Source organism: Triturus cristatus, chromosome 9, assembly GCF_964204655.1.
Source record: "Triturus cristatus chromosome 9, aTriCri1.1, whole genome shotgun sequence".
Classification (NCBI taxonomy): domain Eukaryota; kingdom Metazoa; phylum Chordata; class Amphibia; order Caudata; family Salamandridae; genus Triturus; species Triturus cristatus.
The window spans coordinates 1262857692-1262878918 of record NC_140592.1 but is presented as its reverse complement, the minus strand read 5'-3'; the positions used below and the strand labels follow the sequence as shown (position 1 = coordinate 1262878918).

Here is a 21227-nt window from a genome sequence, read left to right as displayed (position 1 = left end):
GTGTTGTTTCGATTGTGATCCCATTCGACGCGCATCCCGCCAAACTTCAAATCTTCGATTCCGGTCGTCGACGCAGGCCTTCGGGCCTACCTGCGCCATCAGGCCTTCGGCTCATGGAAAGGACTCCCTTCAAAAAGTGTCCTAAATGTGAATCCAAGTTTCCACACGCCGATCTTCATGAGGTGTGTAACCTCTGCCTTTCACCCGAGCACGAGGCCAAAGACTGTCTAGCTTGGTCCTCTTTCCGCTCCAAGAAGACGATTCGGGATCGTCTAGCTCGAAGAACCATGGCTCGATCATAGACTTCCATTCCCGACTACATCTTCCAGGAAGGCATCAATGTACCGGAGCAGGAGCAGATCCAACACAGCACCATCAGCTCCTCCGAAGCCAACGACTCGGACGTCAAAGACAACACTCTGGGGCAGAGGGTCGTAAGTACTGACGTCAACCCCTCCCCACCCCCCTTTCCCAAAAAGGCTTCGGTCACACCTTCACCTTTGGGACTAGGTGCACACCGGGACAGAACTTCTCATGCCCTGCCTTCGGGCTTGGCAAAGAAGCAGATACAAAAGCCTTCAGGCCACTCAGGATTGAGCCAGCCTGCCATTGGTGCCGAAACTCCATCCCCAGCAGCAAAAAACAAACCACTACCTTCCTCCGCACCAACACCTAGTTCCACATTGACGCCTTCGGTATGGACCCCCCGGCTCCAAAAAAATCGACTGAACCGAGCAAACACCTGGTTGCAAAAACCTCGGGCGCTCAGCCTTCAAATCCCAGAAAATCCTCGGAACCGACTAATCTCCTGATTCCGATCACCACTGGCGCTCAGACTATGGATCCGAAAACACCATCGGAACCGGAAAAACAACCGGTACCGAAGCCCATACCGGAATGGAAGAAAACTCCAGATTCCAGGCCTAAAGAGCACAAAACTACTCCAAACACACAAACCATCGGACCCGAAGAAATCGGCGCCGAAGGAACATACGTCAGAGGAGCTTTTTCGACCGGATCAAACACAAAAAAACACTTCAAAAAGAGCCTAAAACAGGTCAACTCATACTTAGCCCTCCAAAGAAACGGAAAATGGGCAAACCTGTACCAGCTCCACTTCCTTTAAAAACAAACAAAAAAAAAAGACATTGCAACTTCTCTTTTAAGGATTCCTTCTCCCCTTCCACACCACTCTCCTAACCCAGATTCACCCCCTCACCATCTCCTCCACCTCCGGATGATGATGACACCTCTGAAGACCTAGTGGATGATCAACCTTTGGGGAACCCAGTCCTCCTGGTACCCTAAAAGACCCATGGGAGGATTATGACAAACCAGATGTCCCAGACACACCTCAGGACGACATCTACTCATCTAGGCCATCCCCTCCTAAGGACACTATAGGGTTCACTCAGCTTATACACAGGGCAGCAGAATAACACGGGGTGAACTTACACACAGACCCTGTAGAGGAAGATTTCCTCATGGACACTTTCACACCCTCCCAAAGGTTCACTGCCATTCTCCCGATGTTAAAAGGGGTAATCAAACACACTCCTGAAGTGTTTAAGGACCCTGTAAGGGCCAGAGTCGTCAACCCCAGGGTAGAAAAAAAGTACAAAGCTGCTCCAGCTGATCCTGTTTATATTAAAGGACAAGTACCCTTAGATTCCTTAGTGGTCTCCAATGCCAGGAAAAGGGGTAATTCACAAACCACAGGAGATTCCCCACCTCCTGATAAAGAATCAAAACTGCTGGACGTGCCTGGTAAAAGAACGGCGTCCCAAGCAGCTAACATATGGAGGATTGCCAACACACAGGCTTTGCTTGCAAGATATGATAGGGCACACTACGACGAGCTAGAGACACTACTACACCTTCCAGACCAAAACAAAACACGAGCGAATGATCTCATCCAGGAAGGCAAGCTCATAACGAACACCTCCATTCATTGTGCTCTGGATGCCACAGATACAGCATCCCGGGCTATTAATACCAGTGTCCTTTTACGCAGATATGCCTGGCTACGCATTTCCGGCTTTAAACCCGAGGTTCAAACCACCATATTAAATCAACCATTTGACCAGGAACACTTATTTGGGCCTACTGTAGATTTATCTTTAGAAAAGATGAAAAAGAATACAGACACTGCCAAATCAATGGGAGCTTTGCAATCTCAAGCTCCCAGAAGTTCCTTTCGTCGCTCCTCTTATAGGGGCGCCTCTAGACGTTTTACCACTGATAACCCCTCCACTTCCTACAAGAGTCTCACCCAGACCTCATCTAACAGACGCTACTACAGAGGAGGCTGCAGGGGCAATAACAAAAGTAGAGGCTAAACTACCAATACTCATACCCCCTCCACCCCTAAACAGTGACTTCCTTCCACTCCTACCGGACCACTCTACTCTGGTCACGGAAAGATTTCTACAGTTCCTGCCTGTCTGGAACGACATCACCACAGACAGGTGGGTGAGATAAATCATCCAATCAGGTTACTGCCTCGAACTCACTTCCACCCCCCCAAAAATACCACCCAAAAAGCGTCCAATGTCAACAGACCACTTAACGCTTCTAGAACAAGAAGTACTTTCCCTCTTACAAAAACATGCCATAGAACCAGTTCCCCTTCATCACCAAAACACACGGGTTTACTCCCTGTACTTCCTCATTCCAAAGAAGGACGGAACCATTTCCATATGGTCACTCTTCAATAGGTCCTCCCGCTACTCAAACAAGGCGACTTCCTTGCCACATTAGATCTCAAGGACACCTACTTTCCCATTCACCCCGCTCACAGGAAATATCTTCGATTTGTGGTGGACGGACACTATTACCAGTTCAAGGTTCTCCCATTCGGAATCGCCACAGCACCCAGAGTCTTCACAAAATGTCTGGCAGCAGTGGCAGCCCACCTAAGAAGACACCAAATACATGTCTTCCCATATTTGGACGACTGGCTCATAAAAGCCAAGTCACATACCCAGTGTGTAAATAACACACACGTCACAATCCAACTACTTCACGATTTAGGGTTTACCATAAACCTCGCAAAGTCGCACCTCAAACCATCCCACATCCAACAATATCTGGGCGCCACAATAAACACCTCAAAGGGCCTTGCTTATCCCAGTCCAGCCAGGGTAGTAAGCATGCAAGCCCTTCTAACAAGATTGCAGCCGCAACACTCACTCCCAGCTCGAGTGTTCATGCAACTCATAGGGATGATGGCTTCTTGCATATTCATAGTACCTCATGCAAGACTCCAGATGCGCCCCTTACAGGAATGCCTGGCTCGTCAGTGGAACCAAGCTTAAGGTCAGTTAACAGATCTGGTGTTGGTGGACGGCCACACACATCGCGCTCTACAGTGGTGGAACTCCCAAAACCTTTCAAAAGGGCGACCGTTCCTAGAGCCAGTTCCACTGATTGTGCTAACAGCAGACGCATCGCTCACCGTCTGGGGAGCCCATCTACTTCATAACACCATACAGGGCACATGGACACCTCAGCAACGGCTACTCCACATCAATCATTTGGAGTTACTAGCAATCTTTCTGGCATTAAAATCATTAGAGAAACAGATGTCCGGCAAAGCTGTCTTAGTCCGCACTGACAATATGAACGCAATGTACTATTTACAAAAACGGTGGGGGTGGGGGTGGGGGTGGGGGGGGGAGAGGACGCACCCTCTCCAGCTCTCTCAGCTAGCACAGAGCATATGGAGATGGGCCATTCCTCAAAACATATTCCTGTTAGCCTAACATCTCCCAGGAATTCAAAATCAGAAGGCAGATCTGTTAAGTCGGCAGACAACGGATTGACGAGTGGGAACTTCACCCACTAGTTCTTCAACCGTTCCCCCAAATATGGGGGCAGCCAGAGATAGATCTCTTCGCCACACATTACAACACAAAATGCCCAAGCTTCCCCACCAGATATCCACACCCATTGTCCAAAGACAATGCGATATGGATGAATTGGTCAGGCAGATTTGCCTACGCTTTTCCACCTCTCCCACTCATTCCATTAGTGGTGTGCAAGCTGCAACAACAGTCGCTAACACTGATCCTAGTTGCTCCAACATGGGCCAGACAACCCTGGTACACAACATTGCTGGAACTATCAGTAGTCCTGCACCAAAAACTACGGCTCTCCCCACACCTCTTAACACCGAACCATGGAGAGATTAGACACCCAGATCCAGCACAGCTCGATCTGGTGCCTGAAGTCCTAGAGTTTGGTTATCTCAATCTTCCACCTGATTGCATGAACGTCATCAAAGAAGCTAGGCGCCCCACCACTAGGGACTGCTATGCAGCCAAGTGGAAAATATTTGTTGTATACTATAACAATAACAACAACAATCCTCTAGATGCCTTCACTCAGCACATCGTATTCTACCTACTGCATCTTCAAAGATGTAATCTAGCATACACATCAATTAGATTACATCTCGCTGCCATTGCAGCCTACCTACAAAATAGACAACATCTGTCACTGTTCAGGGTGCCTGCCATTAAAGCATTCATGGAAGGCCTCAAAAGAATAATTCCTCCCAGGGTACCTCCCTCCCCAGTGGAATTTAAACATCGTCCTTACAAGATTATTCGAACCTCTACATAAATGCGAGCTACAGTTTCTTACATGGAAAGCCGCTTTCCTTGTGGCCATTACATCTTAGTGCCTGTAGCTCACTGACTCTTCTAACTATTCAAGAACCATTTTTACAACTCCATCATAACAAAGTGGTTCTCAGGACAAATTCCTTCCTAAAGTTATTTCTCCCTTCCATCTCAACCAATCTGTTGAGATGCCAGTGTTCTTCTCGCAACCATAAACAGCAGAAATAGCTCTTCCTACCCTAGACGTAAAAAGAGCACTCCTTTGCTATATTGACAGAACAAAACCTTTTCGCAAAACAACTTTTGGTATCCTTCTCACCACCACATAAAGGCAATCCCATATCAAAATCTGGCATTGCAACGTGGATTGTCAAATGTATACAAATATGCTATCACAAAGCAAAACGTACACTGTCTATTCTCCCTAAAGCCCACTCTACTCGAAAGATAGGGGCTTCAATGGCATTTTTAGGGAACCTTCCCTTAGATGACATCTGCAAAGCAGCTACATGGTCTACACCGCACACATTGACAAAACACTACTGTGTAGCTGTGCAGGCAAAACAACAAGCTAGTGTGGGCCAAGCTGTACTCATGTACTCAAAACGCTATTTCAAACTACTGCAACAGATACTGGTGGTCGCCGCTAAGGAGGAATACTGCTATGCAATCTATGCACAGTGTGATCTGCAGCTCATATGCCTCGAACGGAAAATGCTACTTACCAGTATGCATCTGTTCTTTGCATGTAGAGCTGCAGATCCACACATGCCCACCCACCTCCTCGGCTACCTTTATCTGTTCCAGTATTATCTTATGTAGATACTGCTTACATGGACATCTATTTCTGTTTCTCACAAATCTCCATCTTACTCTAGTATTGAAACTTTCATAGATTCCCATAGCTTGTATCATTCCCCGTCGTTGGAATGGGAGTCTCGGTAAATAGAAAAATAACATTGCAGTATATACAAAAGCGAAAGAAAGGCCTAGGCCTCATCTCATTTTGTAGCATATCCACCTCTTTGTGTAAAAGAGACCAAACTAAAGCAACAACCAATCAGATTAGCCTCACCCCATAGATCCTCACTGAGAGAGCCTCAGATTTTCTACTGCACGTTGTGCTAAGGAAGTCTCCTCTGAGCTCTGCTCAGATTTCTCTTCAACTTCTGGATTTTTTTAAATCTTTCACTGCTATTTCTCTTCAGGATGTCAGACAAGAAGAAAAAGGCTTTATTTAAAGCTTGTGCCACTTGTTCAAAGAAAAGGCTTTATGTGGAGGACAAGCATAAAGATTGCATTTATCGCTTGTACCCTGACCACAAGGCCATGGACTGTAAAATCTGTCGGACCTTCTCATCAAAGACCCTTAGAGACCGCGAGGGATGTTTACTAACCTGGCTACAAAAGCTAAAGTCACGAAAAGAGACTGTATCCAGTGATAGCGATGAGACCTCCTCTGCAACATCTTCGAGGAGATCCCAAAAAAGTGGTAGGTCTTCTTCTTCAACTGACCCCCCTGTTAAGGCCTTGAAAAAGACCTCTGATAGGGCTGACAGGCGCAGTCCCTTAAAATCTCCTCACCGAGGTGCAAAGGAGAGGGAAGGACGGGTTTCTGAGGTACTTTCTACTCAAAAGGCGAGCCAGGGTCTTTCTATTTCCCCTCCACCATCTGGGAAACAAAAGCTGTTCAAAAAACCAGCTTCAGTACCTCCAGAGGGGAAAACTCAAAGAAAATCCGTCAGTCGACAACAGCTTCAGGTACGTCGACATCAAAGATTCACCTGATGTTAGTTCCAGCTCCGGCGACGAGAGCATCGACGACAACTTTCTTCGACAGCAACACCGTTGACGCTACAGCTAATGCCAGTTATAACGTCGATGACGATGATGACTACATCTACGTCGACGAGGATGACGTCGACGATGGTGTCAGCGACGACGTAGTCATCTACAGTGGTATTGACGACGAGCTTGTCAACGGTTCCGTCGACTATCATTCCATCGTCGTCAACGGTCCAAATTTCATCGGCGATTCCTCCTCCTCCGACGACTTCGTCGACATAGTCGACGATTAAAAAAAGTGGCAATTTCAATTAAAAGAAAGATTACACTAGAGATGACATCTCCTCGGAGGGTGACACCATTACCTCCGGCACTCCTTTTAGAAAAGGAGGAATTTTCAGATGAGGAGGATGGTCCTTATGGGGATGCATATAGTCCATCCCAATTACGAGTAAAATACCAGGACTCCGACTCGGAAGACTATGTTTTGGACAAGCAACAATACATGCCAAAAACAAGACCACAGTAACAGTTGCAGCAGGGCATGATAGCCATGCCGTCTTCGCTCATTACAGATCTGCAGCTCATGTTGTTGGATTATAAGAGGAGGTTTCCATCACATCCCTCTGACCAACAATCAGTGCAGGTTCCATCACTGCCACCTCCGACTATGGTAGTTCCTCAGCTTCCACAACCTTCGGACCAGGAACCATCAGAACGTCACCAGAATGTCGTCACGGGCATGACGATTCATCAGACGATGACTAGGGCGTAGGATAAGCCCCAGATCCAGGTAGGGAATGGGACGACTACGTCATTCCGGATCCCACTTCACCGTAGCCGGATCCTGTGGATTCTCCTCCAGCGGACATTGGAGGTTTCTATAACCTCATGGAGAGGGCTTCCAAACTGTTTGACCTTCCCATACCTTCTGAACAATCAGAATGCTTTCTTTATGATTTTAAAGAACCCTTTAAAAAGTCGGTCTGTTCTTTCCCGATTGTGGAACACATATGGAGTGAGGGGATTAAGGTGATGCGGTCTCCAGCTACCGTCATCTCTGTTCTTCTGCGGCTGGAGAACAAATATAAGGCTCCTGCTGATGTTCTCGCTTGTCTGGTTGGCCAACCAAAGCCGGATTCTGTCATATCTCAAGCGGCCCAAAGAAAGTCGAAGAATCCGTCGGCGCCCCTTACCACACCACCGGATAAGGAGGGTAGGCGACTAGACAATGTGGGAATAAGATTCTCTTCTATGTCCAGCCATCTTGTCAGGGCATCAAACCCCTTAGCGATTCTGGGACGATATGATCGCCAAATGTGGTGCGATTTATCTCCATACATTGGCCAGCTATCAGAGAAATCTAAGGCTGATGCAAAGAAGATTCTGGAGGAAGGAGATCGTTCTTCAAAGATCATAGATTGCGCTATGGACATTGCTACCACTGCTTTTTGCGTTTTGGCTGGTGCTGCAGTCCTTAGACGGCAAGGTTGGCTTCGGGCCACCTGGTTTCGCCCGCAGGTTCAAAATAAAATCATAGACCTACCGTTTGATGGAGAAATGCTTTTTGGCAAGCATGTGGACGATGCACTGCAGGAAATAAAAAATGATACAGATACGGCAAGGTCCCTTGGGACCTTGCATTACCGTAAAGTACCTTTCCGTGGTGCAAGAGGGAGAGGTTTTTCTTCGTACAAAGGTGGTGATCAACAGCAGCGCTATTCCTCCTATTCTCAACAAGCGCAATCTTATAGACCCCAGTATTCTCAGCGCCAATCGTCGTCTTTCTCTCGCCAGCCTTCAAGAGGACGACAGGGACGTCGGGGAAGAGATACTTCTAAATGTCAATAGCGGTGTTCAGGCTCTGTCTACTGTTCCTTCGTCCCCTGTAACACCAGTCGGGGGCAGGATATCACAATGCCTGCACAACTGGGAGATCACATTGGATCGGTGGGTCCTCAGTATCATCCGGTTTGGCCACATGCTGGAGTTTCAACACCTTCCACCATCCAGAGCCCCTCGCGCCACCGAATCCAAACATCTACACCTTCTACGTCTAGAAGCTCACCAACTGCTTCTCAAAGGAGCAATAGAACCGGTGCCTCTGTCCCAACGAGGCGCAGGATTCTATTCCCAGTTCTTTCTCGTTCGAAAGAGAGTAGAAAAGTAGGGTCCAATTTTAGACCTGAGGGAGCTCAACACCTATCTCATAAAATTATCGTTTTGGATGGTATCCCTACAGGACATTTTGAAGCTTCTCAACCCTGGCGATTACATGGCCACTCTGGATCTCAAGGACGCATTCTTCCATGTTCCGATCCACCCAGCCCACACAAGGTTTCTACGCTTTACAGTAGCCAAGAGCCACTTTTAATTCAAAGTCCTGCCTTTTGGACTCTGATCCGCGCTGCGGATATTCACAAAGGTATTGCACCAGTTGCAGCGTTTCTCAGAAAACAATCGCTACAAGTTTTCCCTTACCTGAACGACTGGTTGGTGAATGCACCATCGTCTCAGGCAACTATGAAGGCAGTCGAAAGTTGCATTCAACTTTTCCAACATCTGGGACTTAAGCTGAACAGAGACACATCAGTCCTCTATCCTTCCAGGTCGGCCAAGTTTCTGGAGTCCATTCTGGACACGACTTCTTGCAAGGCTTTTCCATCAGAGGAAAGACAGGACAGATTAATTTCCTCCGCCGTCGTTTACAAACAAGACGGTCTCTGTCTGTTCACCTAATACAAATCTCTTCTAGGATCAATCTCATCTTGCATTCCATAAATTCCGCATTGCAGAATTCGTATGCGTCCGCTCCAGGAGCAACTAAACATGCAGTAGCGCCAAGCAGAGGGATCGTTCGACAACAAGCTAACTGTCACTCCTCTTATGAAAGAGGCGGTCAGCTGGTGGATGATCAGGGTCAATATCTCGAAGGGTCTCACTTTCACAGTTGCTCCAGCTCCTTTGATACTTACAACAGACGCCTCTCTAGAAGGCTGGGGAGCGGTCTTGCAAGACCTTCAAGTGAGCGGCCACTGGACGCCCGAACAACGCATTCTCCACATCAACCTTCTGGAACTCAAAGCAATTCGGCTAGCGTTACAGGCTTTCCTTCCACGAATACGGAATTCAACCGTCGTAGTCCGTACAGACAACACGATGGCTATGCACTATGTGAACAAACAGGGTGGAACTTGATCTCAGCTGCTCTCCAAAGAGGCCAATCAATCAATCATGGAATTTATATAGCGCACTACTCACCCGGAAGGGTCTCAAGGCGCTTGGGGGAGGGGGTCTGCTACTGCTCGAACAGCCAGGTCTTGAGCTGTTTCCTGAAGGCGAGGTGGTCCTGGGTCAGCCGCAGGTGGACGGGCAGGGAGTTCCATGTCTTGGCCGCCAGGTAGGAGAAGGATCTTCCTCCGGCGGTGGCTCTCTGGACGCGAGGGACGACGGCGAGGGCGAGATTCACGGATCGTAGCTGGCGGGTGGGCGTGTAGAAGGTCAGGCGGTCGTTGAGGTATCTTGGGCCCAGGTCGTGGAGGGATTTGTGTGCGTGGGTGAGGAGTCTGAACGTGATCCTTTTGTTGACCGGGAGCCAGTGCAGGCCTCTCAGGTGGCTCGAGATGTGGCTGCGTCGTGGGACGTCCAGGATGAGTCGGGCGGAGGCGTTCTGGATACGCTGAGGTCTCTTCTGAAGCTTGGCTGTTGTACCGGCGTAGAGGGTGTTTCCGTAGTCTAGTCTGCTGGTGACGAGGGCCTGGGTGACCGTCTTCCTGGTCTCGGACGGGATCCATCGGAAGATCTTGCGGAGCATGCGGAGGGTGTGGAAGCAAGATGAGGAGACGGCGTTGACTTGTCTGGTCATCGATAGGGAGGAGTCCAGGATGACGCCCAGGTTGCGTGCGTGGTCCGTTGGCTTGGGTGCGGTGCCTAGGGCCGGGGGCCACCAGGAGTTGTCCCATGCGGAGGGCGACGGCCCCAGGATGGGGACTTCCGTCTTGTCCGTGTTCAATTTCAGGCCCAAGTGATTTGGGAGTGGGCGATTCATCACCATGTTGCTCTTTCAGCAGAACATCTTCCGGGTACCCTCAACACGACAGCAGATACGTTGAGCCGTCTGAAGTCTGTCTGTCACGAGTGAGCCGTCTGAAGTCTGTCTGTCACGAGTGGGAGTTGGATCAAAACGCACTTGAAGGTTTTCAATCGTTGGGTTACTCCGTCCATAGACCTGTTCGCCACTCCAGAGAACAAAAAATGCCACTTTTACGCAAGCAGGGAACGCCATCAAGGGTCGTTGGGGAATGCGCTTTCGATGGCCTGGTCAAGCACATTTGTCTACACCTTTCCGACAATTCCATAATTCCAAGGTTGTTCAGGAAGATCAAAGCAGAACCATGCACAATGATGCTAGTAGCACCAGCGTGGCCCTGCCAGTTTTGGTTCACGGAGCCCCTCCTACTCTCTCAGGATCATCCAATTAATCTGCGGGCAATTCCCTCTCAATTGATGATGTCCCAGGGCCAAGTGGTGACTCCAGATCCGAGCTCACTGCAGTTGACTGCGTGGCTCCTTAACACCGAGAATTTCAGAACTTAGATATTCCTCAGGAATGTAAGGAAGTGCTAGCTCAGGTCCGTGCACAGAGTACGAATAAAACCTATCGTTCCAAATGGAAACATTTCTGCGTGTGGTGCTGCCGAGAGAACATCCGTCCTTTTTCTTCTGCTCCTCATCAAATCTTACCTTACATTTTGTCTCTGGCTAAGTCAGGTCTTGCTCATTCTTCTATCAAAGTGCACCTGGCTGCGATCTCTAGATTCAGACGGACGGCTTCTGGTCCTCCTCTCTGGTCGGCAAGAATTGTCAAACAATTTTTAAAAGGACTCTTTAGAGTTTTCCGGGCGCACTCCACAAGATCAGTTTCATCGTCTGCTGCTCTTTTCGCTGGAGTGCCGATCAAGGACATTTGCAGGGCGGCTACATGGAGCAGTGCCCATACATTCACGAAGCATTACTGCTTGGACTCTTCCACGCGGAGCGAGACAACAGTGGGACAAGCAGTCCTCAGGAACCTCTTCCAGTGAGCGGTGAGCTTTCCCTTCTAACCCTCCTTCCTGTTTATTGCTATTGCACATTTTGTCTCATATGATGTTTTCTAACTGATGTTTTGCATATCTGGTTACTGCTTATGTGACTATACATACAGGGTTATACCAGTATTTATTTCACAAAATGTGCATTGTTGCTAACTGCTAACTACTCTGATACAAGCTATGGGAATCTATGAAAGTTCCAATACTGGAGTAAGAAAACAAGTTACTTACCTGTAACTTTGGTTCTCCAGTATTGGTAACTTTCATAGATTTCCATGCGCCCACCCACCTCCCTTGGGAAAGCTCAGCCTTCAGCAAATTTGGTTACTCTGTTACACAACGGCTACGAAAATCTGAGGCTCTCTGTGAGGTTCTATGGGGTGAGGCTAATCTGATTGGTTGTTGCTTTAGTTTGGTCTCTTTTACAAAAAGAGGTGGATATGCTACGAAATGAGATGAGGCCTAGGCCTATCTTTCTCTTTAGTATATACTGCTATGTTATTTTCTATTTACCGAGACCCCCATTCCGATGACGGGGAATGATACAAGCTATGGGAATCTATGAAAGTTACCAATACTGGAGAACCAAAGTTACAGGTAAGTAACTTGTTTTCATCTGCTGATCGAGGCAAAACCCTGGGCGATGGGGCTCACGCTGAATAGAAAACTCTGCCTATGGTCGAATCCCCCTAAGAAAGGGCATTCACTCGTTCCTTATATATCCGAACTCGTCCACATTTTGCTGGATTAATAATGTGAATGTAGAAAACTTCCAAGCAGCTAAACTATTGTGTGAGTAAACCGTTTCTTTCCTAAGCTGATGGGTGTAAGGCTGCGACCTAGCGTTCTGTGCAGATCTCCTGCTCTTATTACTGTTTGACGGATTCCCATGTAGGTGAGACATCCTCTTACATGATCACTGTACAGTAACGTCCTGCCTTGGAGTTCTTGTTCTGCTTTGGAATATATAATGTTTAATGAAATCCTTAAAAGTTGCATCAGGGGAGTCTACAAACTAGATGATTTCAAAAGATATATTCAAAACGTGAGTGTAGGAAGGATGCCCTCCATGTCGAACTAGTTAGAGGTAAGTGACCTTTTGTTCCTTTTCACACTTAGCACGGTCTTTAAACATAAGTATGCTGATCCTTTGCTCATTAATACGTTCTAATGTAATGCATTTTAATGCTTGTATCATTTGTGGAAGGTCCGTTTTTGCTAACTTGCTGATTGTGCTTGTGTTTTCAGGACAAAATATCATAAATTAAAATATGGCACCGAGCTGAACCAAGGTGACATGAGAATGCCAACATTTGAAGCGGGTAAGTTTTACAGAGTTCAAATAATAGATCATGTGGTTCTCTTTTATTTGATAAAAGTTTAAAATGTGTTATTTACTGACCATGCATACAGTTTCTAGTTTGAGAGATATGAATATAATTATGCTTTGTACTCCTGTTTTGTGGCTTTCAAATTCCTATTCTACTATCACACTTCTGAATTCCAGAAACATCAGTAATCTCAAAGCATAGTTGACAATTCCACCCCTCCCCGGTTGGAAAATCTTCTTCAGGTTTCTTACACTGGATTAGATTTCCACGCCGGTTGACGACCAGTGTGGCTTCCATAGGGATTTAAATGTGATTTGCTTCAAAGGGAACAACCCTTAAATAGTTAATTTTACTGTATTTCTTAAGTATATATGTGGTAAACAAGAAAACAAATTGCTGCTGTTTCAATACAGTGCCTAAATAATTTTTAGCAACCTTTCGATGTGGAAGACTTTGAGACTATGGAGAGAATTGTGGTTTTAACAGAGGCTTCTGCTGGTAAATTAATTTGGTGGGGCGAATATTTTGACCCACTGTCGGCCAGTGATGGAAACCGGCAGTGCCCTTACACTCAACGCCAATGCTCCCAATCGTGGTCCCGTTTAAGCTGTGTTTATAATGGCCATGATTGAGAGGTCTGGAGTTGAGGCTGAAGGTAGTGCGAGTTTCTCACAGTGCCGGTCAGTGAGTCAACTTCTAAGTCAAAAAAAAAAAGCGTACTTACCCACTTTCTCGGTGTTCATCTCCATCCTGGCATTCCATGGCTCCCAGTGTCAATTCCCCTAATCATTCCAGATGCTGCACTCATGCGATTAACAAAATGAGTCCGTATGAGAGAAACACCAGGATTAGTTGGAGCAGGCTGGCTCAATGCTCCTTTAGGCACTGTGCCTGTTCACCCAGCTGTCTAACAAAGCTTGAGTTGGAGAGATGTAAAGTGTGCTTGTTAGGCTGTCCGTCGCAAGACAACTGGCAAAAGTGACATGCACACTTTAAACTAAAGTGCCCACCACTCCTACCTGCTGCCAGTCAGTAGCAATGGCCTGCCTACATACTCTGCTCGTCTCAGATTGAAAAATAAAATGGTAATGACTTAATTTTATTATTTTATTTTTCACATTTGCTGAGATTGCAGCATGGGACGGGGAATATATAATCAAGTTAATTCACTAAACGGTGAACAAGCGTTGGCAAATTTGACAACCTTTTTCACCAAAAAGTTTAGGCAAAGTTTAATGTCGTCACTTAGAATAACTTTAGGTGACCGGCTCCAGTAGGGAACCAGTCAGGGGGACTACCAAGATCCTCAGACAGTTAGCTTAGCAGGTGATGCAGTCTTCAACCAGTTCTGGGCACCTTTATTCTTTGCTGGGCTTTCCTTTGGAAATGGTCCTGATGCAAGGGATGAAGGGTGCTGAAGATGCACAGCGAGTGCTGTGGATGCAATGCGTCGACTGGATCTTGCTGTGACTACTCCTTAGTCCACTAAGGGGGGTGAGGAGGTCCTCATCACAGAGACTATACCCCTCGAAGTCCTCGCAATGCTGACAGAAGCCCAGTCACTACCGAACTACCGCTCACCCAGTATTGCGGTCATACGTCAAGCCTTTCTGGGTCGATAACTCGTCCCCTGGAGTCTCAGCTGCACTTCAATGACACTCCCAGGCACACTGAACTCAGATGCAACTTTGTGTGTCTAGTAATGGTCCCTTGTGTTGCACGGCACCGGTTTGCAGTGGGTTGAAGACTTTGGGCTACCAACTTGCCCCGAAAGGCTTCTCAGTTGTTGTGTCCCTATGCCGTGGACAGGAGGCTCACTGACCCTTGGAGTCTCTTGGCTTTTAATCACTGGAGACTGCTTCTCCTTGAGCAGGACGCAGCAGACACAGTCCCTCTACTTTGCTAGCCACCAGGTTCAGCAAGTGCAGTCCATGCTGGTGCAGCTTCTCTTTGCTGATTCCACGGTGATGCTGGCAGTCCTCCTTCAGTCCTCCTTCCAGTCGAGATGTGAGTTATGGGTGCCAGGGGTTCTTATTTAGGTACAGAAAATGTCCTCAGGGTATGATGTGGTTGGTAGCCAATGGGCTATCAGGTTTTCCCCTTCTGATGACCCCTTCCTGGGAAGTCTGACAAATGGCTATTCCAAAATGCATCATTCTGCCCCATCCCAACACAGCAGAACCCCTGTAGCCCAAGCCAGAAGTGTGGATACCAAGGGGGGCCACACGCCCCTGGAAAACCAGTTGGAGAACTGGCTTACCCTTTGCTGTACCTAGTGCCAGCCTGTCTACTTAAACAATAGAGCAGCCCCTATATATAAATATATGTAATGTATATGTATGTATGTATGTGTGTATGTATATATAGAAATGTTTGCAGTGTGTGTGTGACTGTAGATACATATGCTCTGCATACTCCTCCCATCTAGTGTTGGGACTGTGGGACTGTTTCAGCTTGTTTCTTTTTAAAGAAGTCTTTTGAGTCATGAAGTATCAGTGAATCCTCCTTTAGTAGTGACAGTGCATGGACACAGACTCCATTGTTTATTATTTTTATATAAAAAAAATGTCTTGTCTTTTTTTCTTTTTCTTTCCAATCTCTGGTTCAAACGCATGCCAGTGATGCTTCCAGGTCTGATGCGTTCAAAGCTAAACATTGTAGTCTTGGGGTCTGTTGCTTTTCTTCTTACTGGCAAGAAGAGCCCAACGCTCTTCCCATTCCTCCATTAGCTTACTCGACCCGCTCTGGCCAATGTTGAAGATAATGTCCAGAGCGGCCTTGGGGTGCCCCAGCACATTGGGACCTTGTATCGTTCTTATCGTTCTTACCCTAATACAACTAATGGATCTTTTGTAATGTTGATAATAATGATATGAAGGCACACATCAGAACCTTTCGTATAATACTACTGTTGTACCGTGTACACCTAATTGTTATTGTGGTTGATACGAAAGACACGTACCGGAACCATATGTATATTACTGCTGTACCCGTTGTTCACTATAAGATCTAAATCATGCAACTGTAAAGCGCTCTGATACCTTTGGGTCATGTCCGCGCTATATAAAACTCTATAAATAAATAAAATATTGATTCTGTATAATGAAGTCACCCCTGCCTTCTTGATCGTTGACCTGTGGGTGGGCCAGTTTTTCTGTAGCCTGCCCGTTGTATTTTTGGGTTGCTGTTCCTCTTTCTGCCTGTCCTCTTACTGCCTTGGTATGTTAGCCATGTCCTTGCTCCTTGTCACTTTCTTTATCACACCCATAGACTCTGTTGCCTCCTCACCAAGCAGCCTGTGCAAGAAGTGATACTTTCCCATTCTTTTGCTATCTTTCTTGGACTTAGCGATGAATAGCTGCAACACCTCTTCACCCTTGAAGCTGGAAAATACTTTGGCCTCCATATGTTCTATGTTGATATGCCTGTCGTCTGTGCTTAAATTTGCTTTGCTCTGAGTTGTGGGCTCAGTTGTTTGTTTTTATGTTTGCTCAAGTTTCTTGCTTTGGTTTCCATGCAGCCGTGACCGCGCCTCTCTCTCCCCTCTGTCTTCCTCCAGCACATATGCAGGAGGTTCCCTGCCAGCAGGCAGCATACATGTTGAAAGGGGGAGCAATTTGTTTTGTTTTACCGTGCACGTTCTTCCACCCACCTAGTTTGTGGGGTATTACCTTATGGGTGGGCGAGTGTGATGGACCCTGCTCATTGCCTTGGGCACTACACAGCCTGCTGACCCACTCTCTGATGGTGAGGGCTTGTCTTCGTGTTACCTACTGTGCCGGTGAGTGGGGCAAGCCGTGATGCAGTGTTGGTCTCCTGTAGCTGACCCTACTGCTAGGGCACGAGAACCCCTCATCAGCATCGTGGCCTTTGATCCTCAGGCATTATTAAATACTGCTTTGGAGTCTCCACCTGCACCCATTGGTCGCTGCATCGTGGGTCCTTCAAGCTGCTGGTTCATCTTTGCTTTCTTTGTGTTGGCCGGTGGCTCAGGCCGCTCTACTAGATGACGCTAGCTGTGTCTTAAAGTTCGAGGCATATGAGCTGCAGAGTCACACACTGAGGATAAGATCGCCATCTGGTGTTGGGCTCGGATGATTGCAGGTTGTTGTTGTCTTCGGAGAAGCCTTTGGTCACGAGGTTGGTGACTCCTCCCCTGGACAACAGTGCGCATGGGCATCCACTCCATCGGCAGATTGTTTTTTTCCGCCATTGGGTTCGGATGAACTTTTTTCCGCTCCAGCAGAAAACTTCCAGCAATCGATTTAACTCTTTGATCTGTATTCCATCGACGTCGACATCAACTCGGACCGGTTCCGGAAGCGGCTGATGGACAGGACACCCTTCAAAAAATGCCCCCAGTGTGGAGCGAAGTTCCCCCACAGTGACCACCACGAGGTTTGCAACCTCTGCCTGTCGCCGGAACACAACGAGTCCACCTGTCCAGCTTGTTCCGCTTTCCGTTCGAAGAAGACCCTCCGGGACCGAAGAGCTCGACGCCATATTATGGCCAAACCAGCTCCAGAACCGGAGGACATCTTTGCTCAAGATGTTCCCGAAGACGACACCGAAGATCTCGAGATCGTGTCCGAAGCCGACGATTCCGATGACCTCATCACTCCAGGGCAGCGTGTGAGTACCACCCCCCCTGCCCCTGCCCCATCCAAAAAAGCAGTGGTCAAGACTCCGCCAGTTGGGCCCAGTCGCGACCGGAAATCCTCTTCAGAAGCCCCGCCCTCGGGCCCGGCTCCGAAGACATCTAAGCCTGTGGGTGGCTCGGGCTCGAGCAAACCTCACCTAATTGTGCCTTTAACACCCTCGGCACCCAAACACCCATTGTTGGCACCGAAACAGGCTCCAAGACCGAAATCTCCTTCGGCACAGAAACGTTCCTCGGCACCGAAGTCTCCACCGGCACCGAAACGTTCTTCAACATCGATGCCTGAAAGTCCATCGGCACCGAAAACTCATTCGGCACCGAAACCTCAATCGGCACCGAAACCTCAGTCGGCACCGAAACCTCAGTCGGCACCGAAAAATCAGTCGGCACCGAAAAATCAGTCGGCACCGAAAAATCAGTCGGCACCGAAAAATCAGTCGGCACCGAAAAATCAGTCGGCACCGAAAAATCAGTCGGCACCGAAAAATCAGTCGGCACCGAAAAATCAGTCGGCACCGAAAAATCAGTCGGCACCGAAAAATCAGTCGGCACCGAAAAATCAGTCGGCACCGAAAAATCAGTCGGCACCGAAAAATCAGTCGGCACCGAAAAATCAGTCGGCACCGAAAAATCAGTCGGCACCGAAAAATCAGTCGGCACCGAAAAATCAGTCGGCACCGAAAAATCAGTCGGCACCGAAAAATCAGTCGGCACCGAAAAATCAGTCGGCACCGAAAAATCAGTCGGCACCGAAAAATCAGTCGGCACCGAAAAATCAGTCGGCACCGAAAAATCAGTCGGCACCGAAAAATCAGTCGGCACCGAAAAATCAGTCGGCACCGAAAAATCAGTCGGCACCGAAAAATCAGTCGGCACCGAAAAATCAGTCGGCACCGAAAAATCAGTCGGCACCGAAAAATCAGTCGGCACCGAAAAATCAGTCGGCACCGAAAAATCAGTCGGCACCGAAAAATCAGTCGGCACCGAAAAATCAGTCGGCACCGAAAAATCAGTCGGCACCGAAAAATCAGTCGGCACCGAAAAATCAGTCGGCACCGAAAAATCAGTCGGCACCGAAAAATCAGTCGGCACCGAAAAATCAGTCGGCACCGAAAAATCAGTCGGCACCGAAAAATCAGTCGGCACCGAAAAATCAGTCGGCACCGAAAAATCAGTCGGCACCGAAAAATCAGTCGGCACCGAAAAATCAGTCGGCACCGAAAAATCAGTCGGCACCGAAAAATCAGTCGGCACCGAAAAATCAGTCGGCACCGAAAAATCAGTCGGCACCGAAAAATCAGTCGGCACCGAAAAATCAGTCGGCACCGAAAAATCAGTCGGCACCGAAAAATCAGTCGGCACCGAAAAATCAGTCGGCACCGAAAAATCAGTCGGCACCGAAAAATCAGTCGGCACCGAAAAATCAGTCGGCACCGAAAAATCAGTCGGCACCGAAAAATCAGTCGGCACCGAAAAATCAGTCGGCACCGAAAAATCAGTCGGCACCGAAAAATCAGTCGGCACCGAAAAATCAGTCGGCACCGAAAAATCAGTCGGCACCGAAAAATCAGTCGGCACCGAAAAATCAGTCGGCACCGAAAAATCAGTCGGCACCGAAAAATCAGTCGGCACCGAAAAATCAGTCGGCACCGAAAAATCAGTCGGCACCGAAAAATCAGTCGGCACCGAAAAATCAGTCGGCACCGAAAAATCAGTCGGCACCGAAAAATCAGTCGGCACCGAAAAATCAGTCGGCACCGAAAAATCAGTCGGCACCGAAAAATCAGTCGGCACCGAAAAATCAGTCGGCACCGAAAAATCAGTCGGCACCGAAAAATCAGTCGGCACCGAAAAATCAGTCGACACCGAAAAATCAGTCGACACCGAAAAATCCATCGGACCCGAAAAAATCATCGGAGCCGAAAACTGCGTCCCCGCCGAAACAAGCTCATAAAGACCCGAAGCGGACGTCACAGACACCACCTTCGGAGCCAGATGATCTTTTTCGACCAGATCCTACTCAGAAGCGGATCTACATCAATCCTAAAACGGGACATGTGACTGCCATCCCATATAAAAAGCGGAAGCTGGACACTACACCTCCCCCAGCTCCCATACGGAAAAAGGACTGTGCTACTTCACCACTTCGTCCTTCCTCTCCTGTTTTACCTCCTAACCCGTCCCCCCCTCCTCCTCCTGCTTCTCCTTTACCTTTACCTTTACCTTTACCATCTCCCTATCATTCACCTCCTCCACAGGATGATAATGATGACTTAGGGGGAGGGGCGGACCCTGATTTATTTGATGATCCTGCTGACCCAAACGACCCTTTTACGTTCCCAGACCCAGCACCCATGGATGACTGGTCTTATCCTATACCTGACATGCCTGACCCCACTACCTACCCTTCCAAGCCCTCCCCTCCTGATGACCACCTAGGGTACGGCCAACTTATAAATAGGGCAGCAACATTCCACGGCGTTACAATGCACACAGACGCCATTGAAGAGGACTTCCTCCTTGATACCTTTGAGCAGTCACAAAAGACTGTCCACATACTGCCCATGATCAAAGGGGTTATAAAGCATGCTACTGAAGTCTTTAAGGACCCTGTTCGAGCTAGGGTGCTCAACCCACGCATCGAAAAAAAAGTACCGACCAGCCCCGCAAGACCCTGCATACATTAAGGCCCAGCTCCCTTTAGACTCCCTAGTCGTATCAAATGCCAGGAAGCGCGCTAACTCTCAGACAACTGGAGAAACGCCTCCCCCAGACAAGGAGTCTAAGCTTTTAGAAGCCTCGGGCAAACTGGTCGCCGCGCAGGCGGCTAACCATTGGCGTATTGCGAATACCCAGGCCCTGTTAGCCAGGTATGATAGAGCGCATTATGACCAACTTGAGGACCTTATGCAGCATCTGCCTGAACCTTTTAAGTCCCAGGCCTCTGACCTCATCCAAGAAGGCAAATTAATATCTAATGCCTCCATTAAATGCGCCTTAGATGCAGCAGACACTGCTTCTAGAGCGGTCAATACTGGCGTCTTACTCAGACGACATGCCTGGCTCCGTATTTCCGGTTTTAAACCGGAGGTTCAAACCGCAATTCTAGCTCAACCTTTCAACCAAGAGCAGCTATTTGGCCCTGCAGTGGATACTGCATTAGAAAAAATGAAAAAGGATAATGAAACTGCCAAGTCTATGGGAGCACTGCAGTCTCACCAGAACCGGGGTTCCTTTCGTCGCTCCTTTTATAGAGGAGGCTCCAAAAACACATCAACTGAGACCACGTCCACCTTTAAAAATTCTGGACAAACATCCCCTAACAGAGGTTACTTCCGGGGAGGTTATAGGGGAAACAATAACAAAGGTCGAGGACGGGGCAATAACAACAACACCCGCACCTCACCAGCCACCAAACAGTGACTTACCACCACTCCCCCCAGACCATTCCACTCCGGTCGGGGGACGACTCCAACAATTCCTGCCTGTCTGGACTTCCATCACCACAGACAGGTGGGTAAGACAAATTATCCAGTCTGGCTACTGCCTCGAACTCATACAATCCCCCCCAAACATACCGCCCAAACAACGTCCAATGTCCTCGCATCATCTCTCTCTCCTCAAACAAGAAGTTCAATCCCTGTTACAAAAACATGCGATAGAACCAGTTCCCCTTCAACATCAGGGAAAAGGGGTATATTCTCTATACTTCCTCATTCCCAAAAAGGACAAA

At 48.0% G+C, this 21227-nt stretch overlaps 1 protein-coding gene across 3 annotated transcripts in view; it reads left to right on the top strand.

Moving 5' to 3' along the window:
- Window positions 1–21227, top strand: part of STRN3 (striatin 3) — a 900588-nt gene that overhangs the window by 136405 nt on the left and 742956 nt on the right. For all 3 annotated transcript variants that reach the window (XM_085627373.1, XM_085627372.1, XM_085627371.1), the window contains exon 3: window positions 12752–12825. In XM_085627373.1, coding sequence (XP_085483499.1) covers window positions 12752–12825 — 74 coding nt within the window. The remainder of the gene's footprint in view (window positions 1–12751; window positions 12826–21227) is intronic.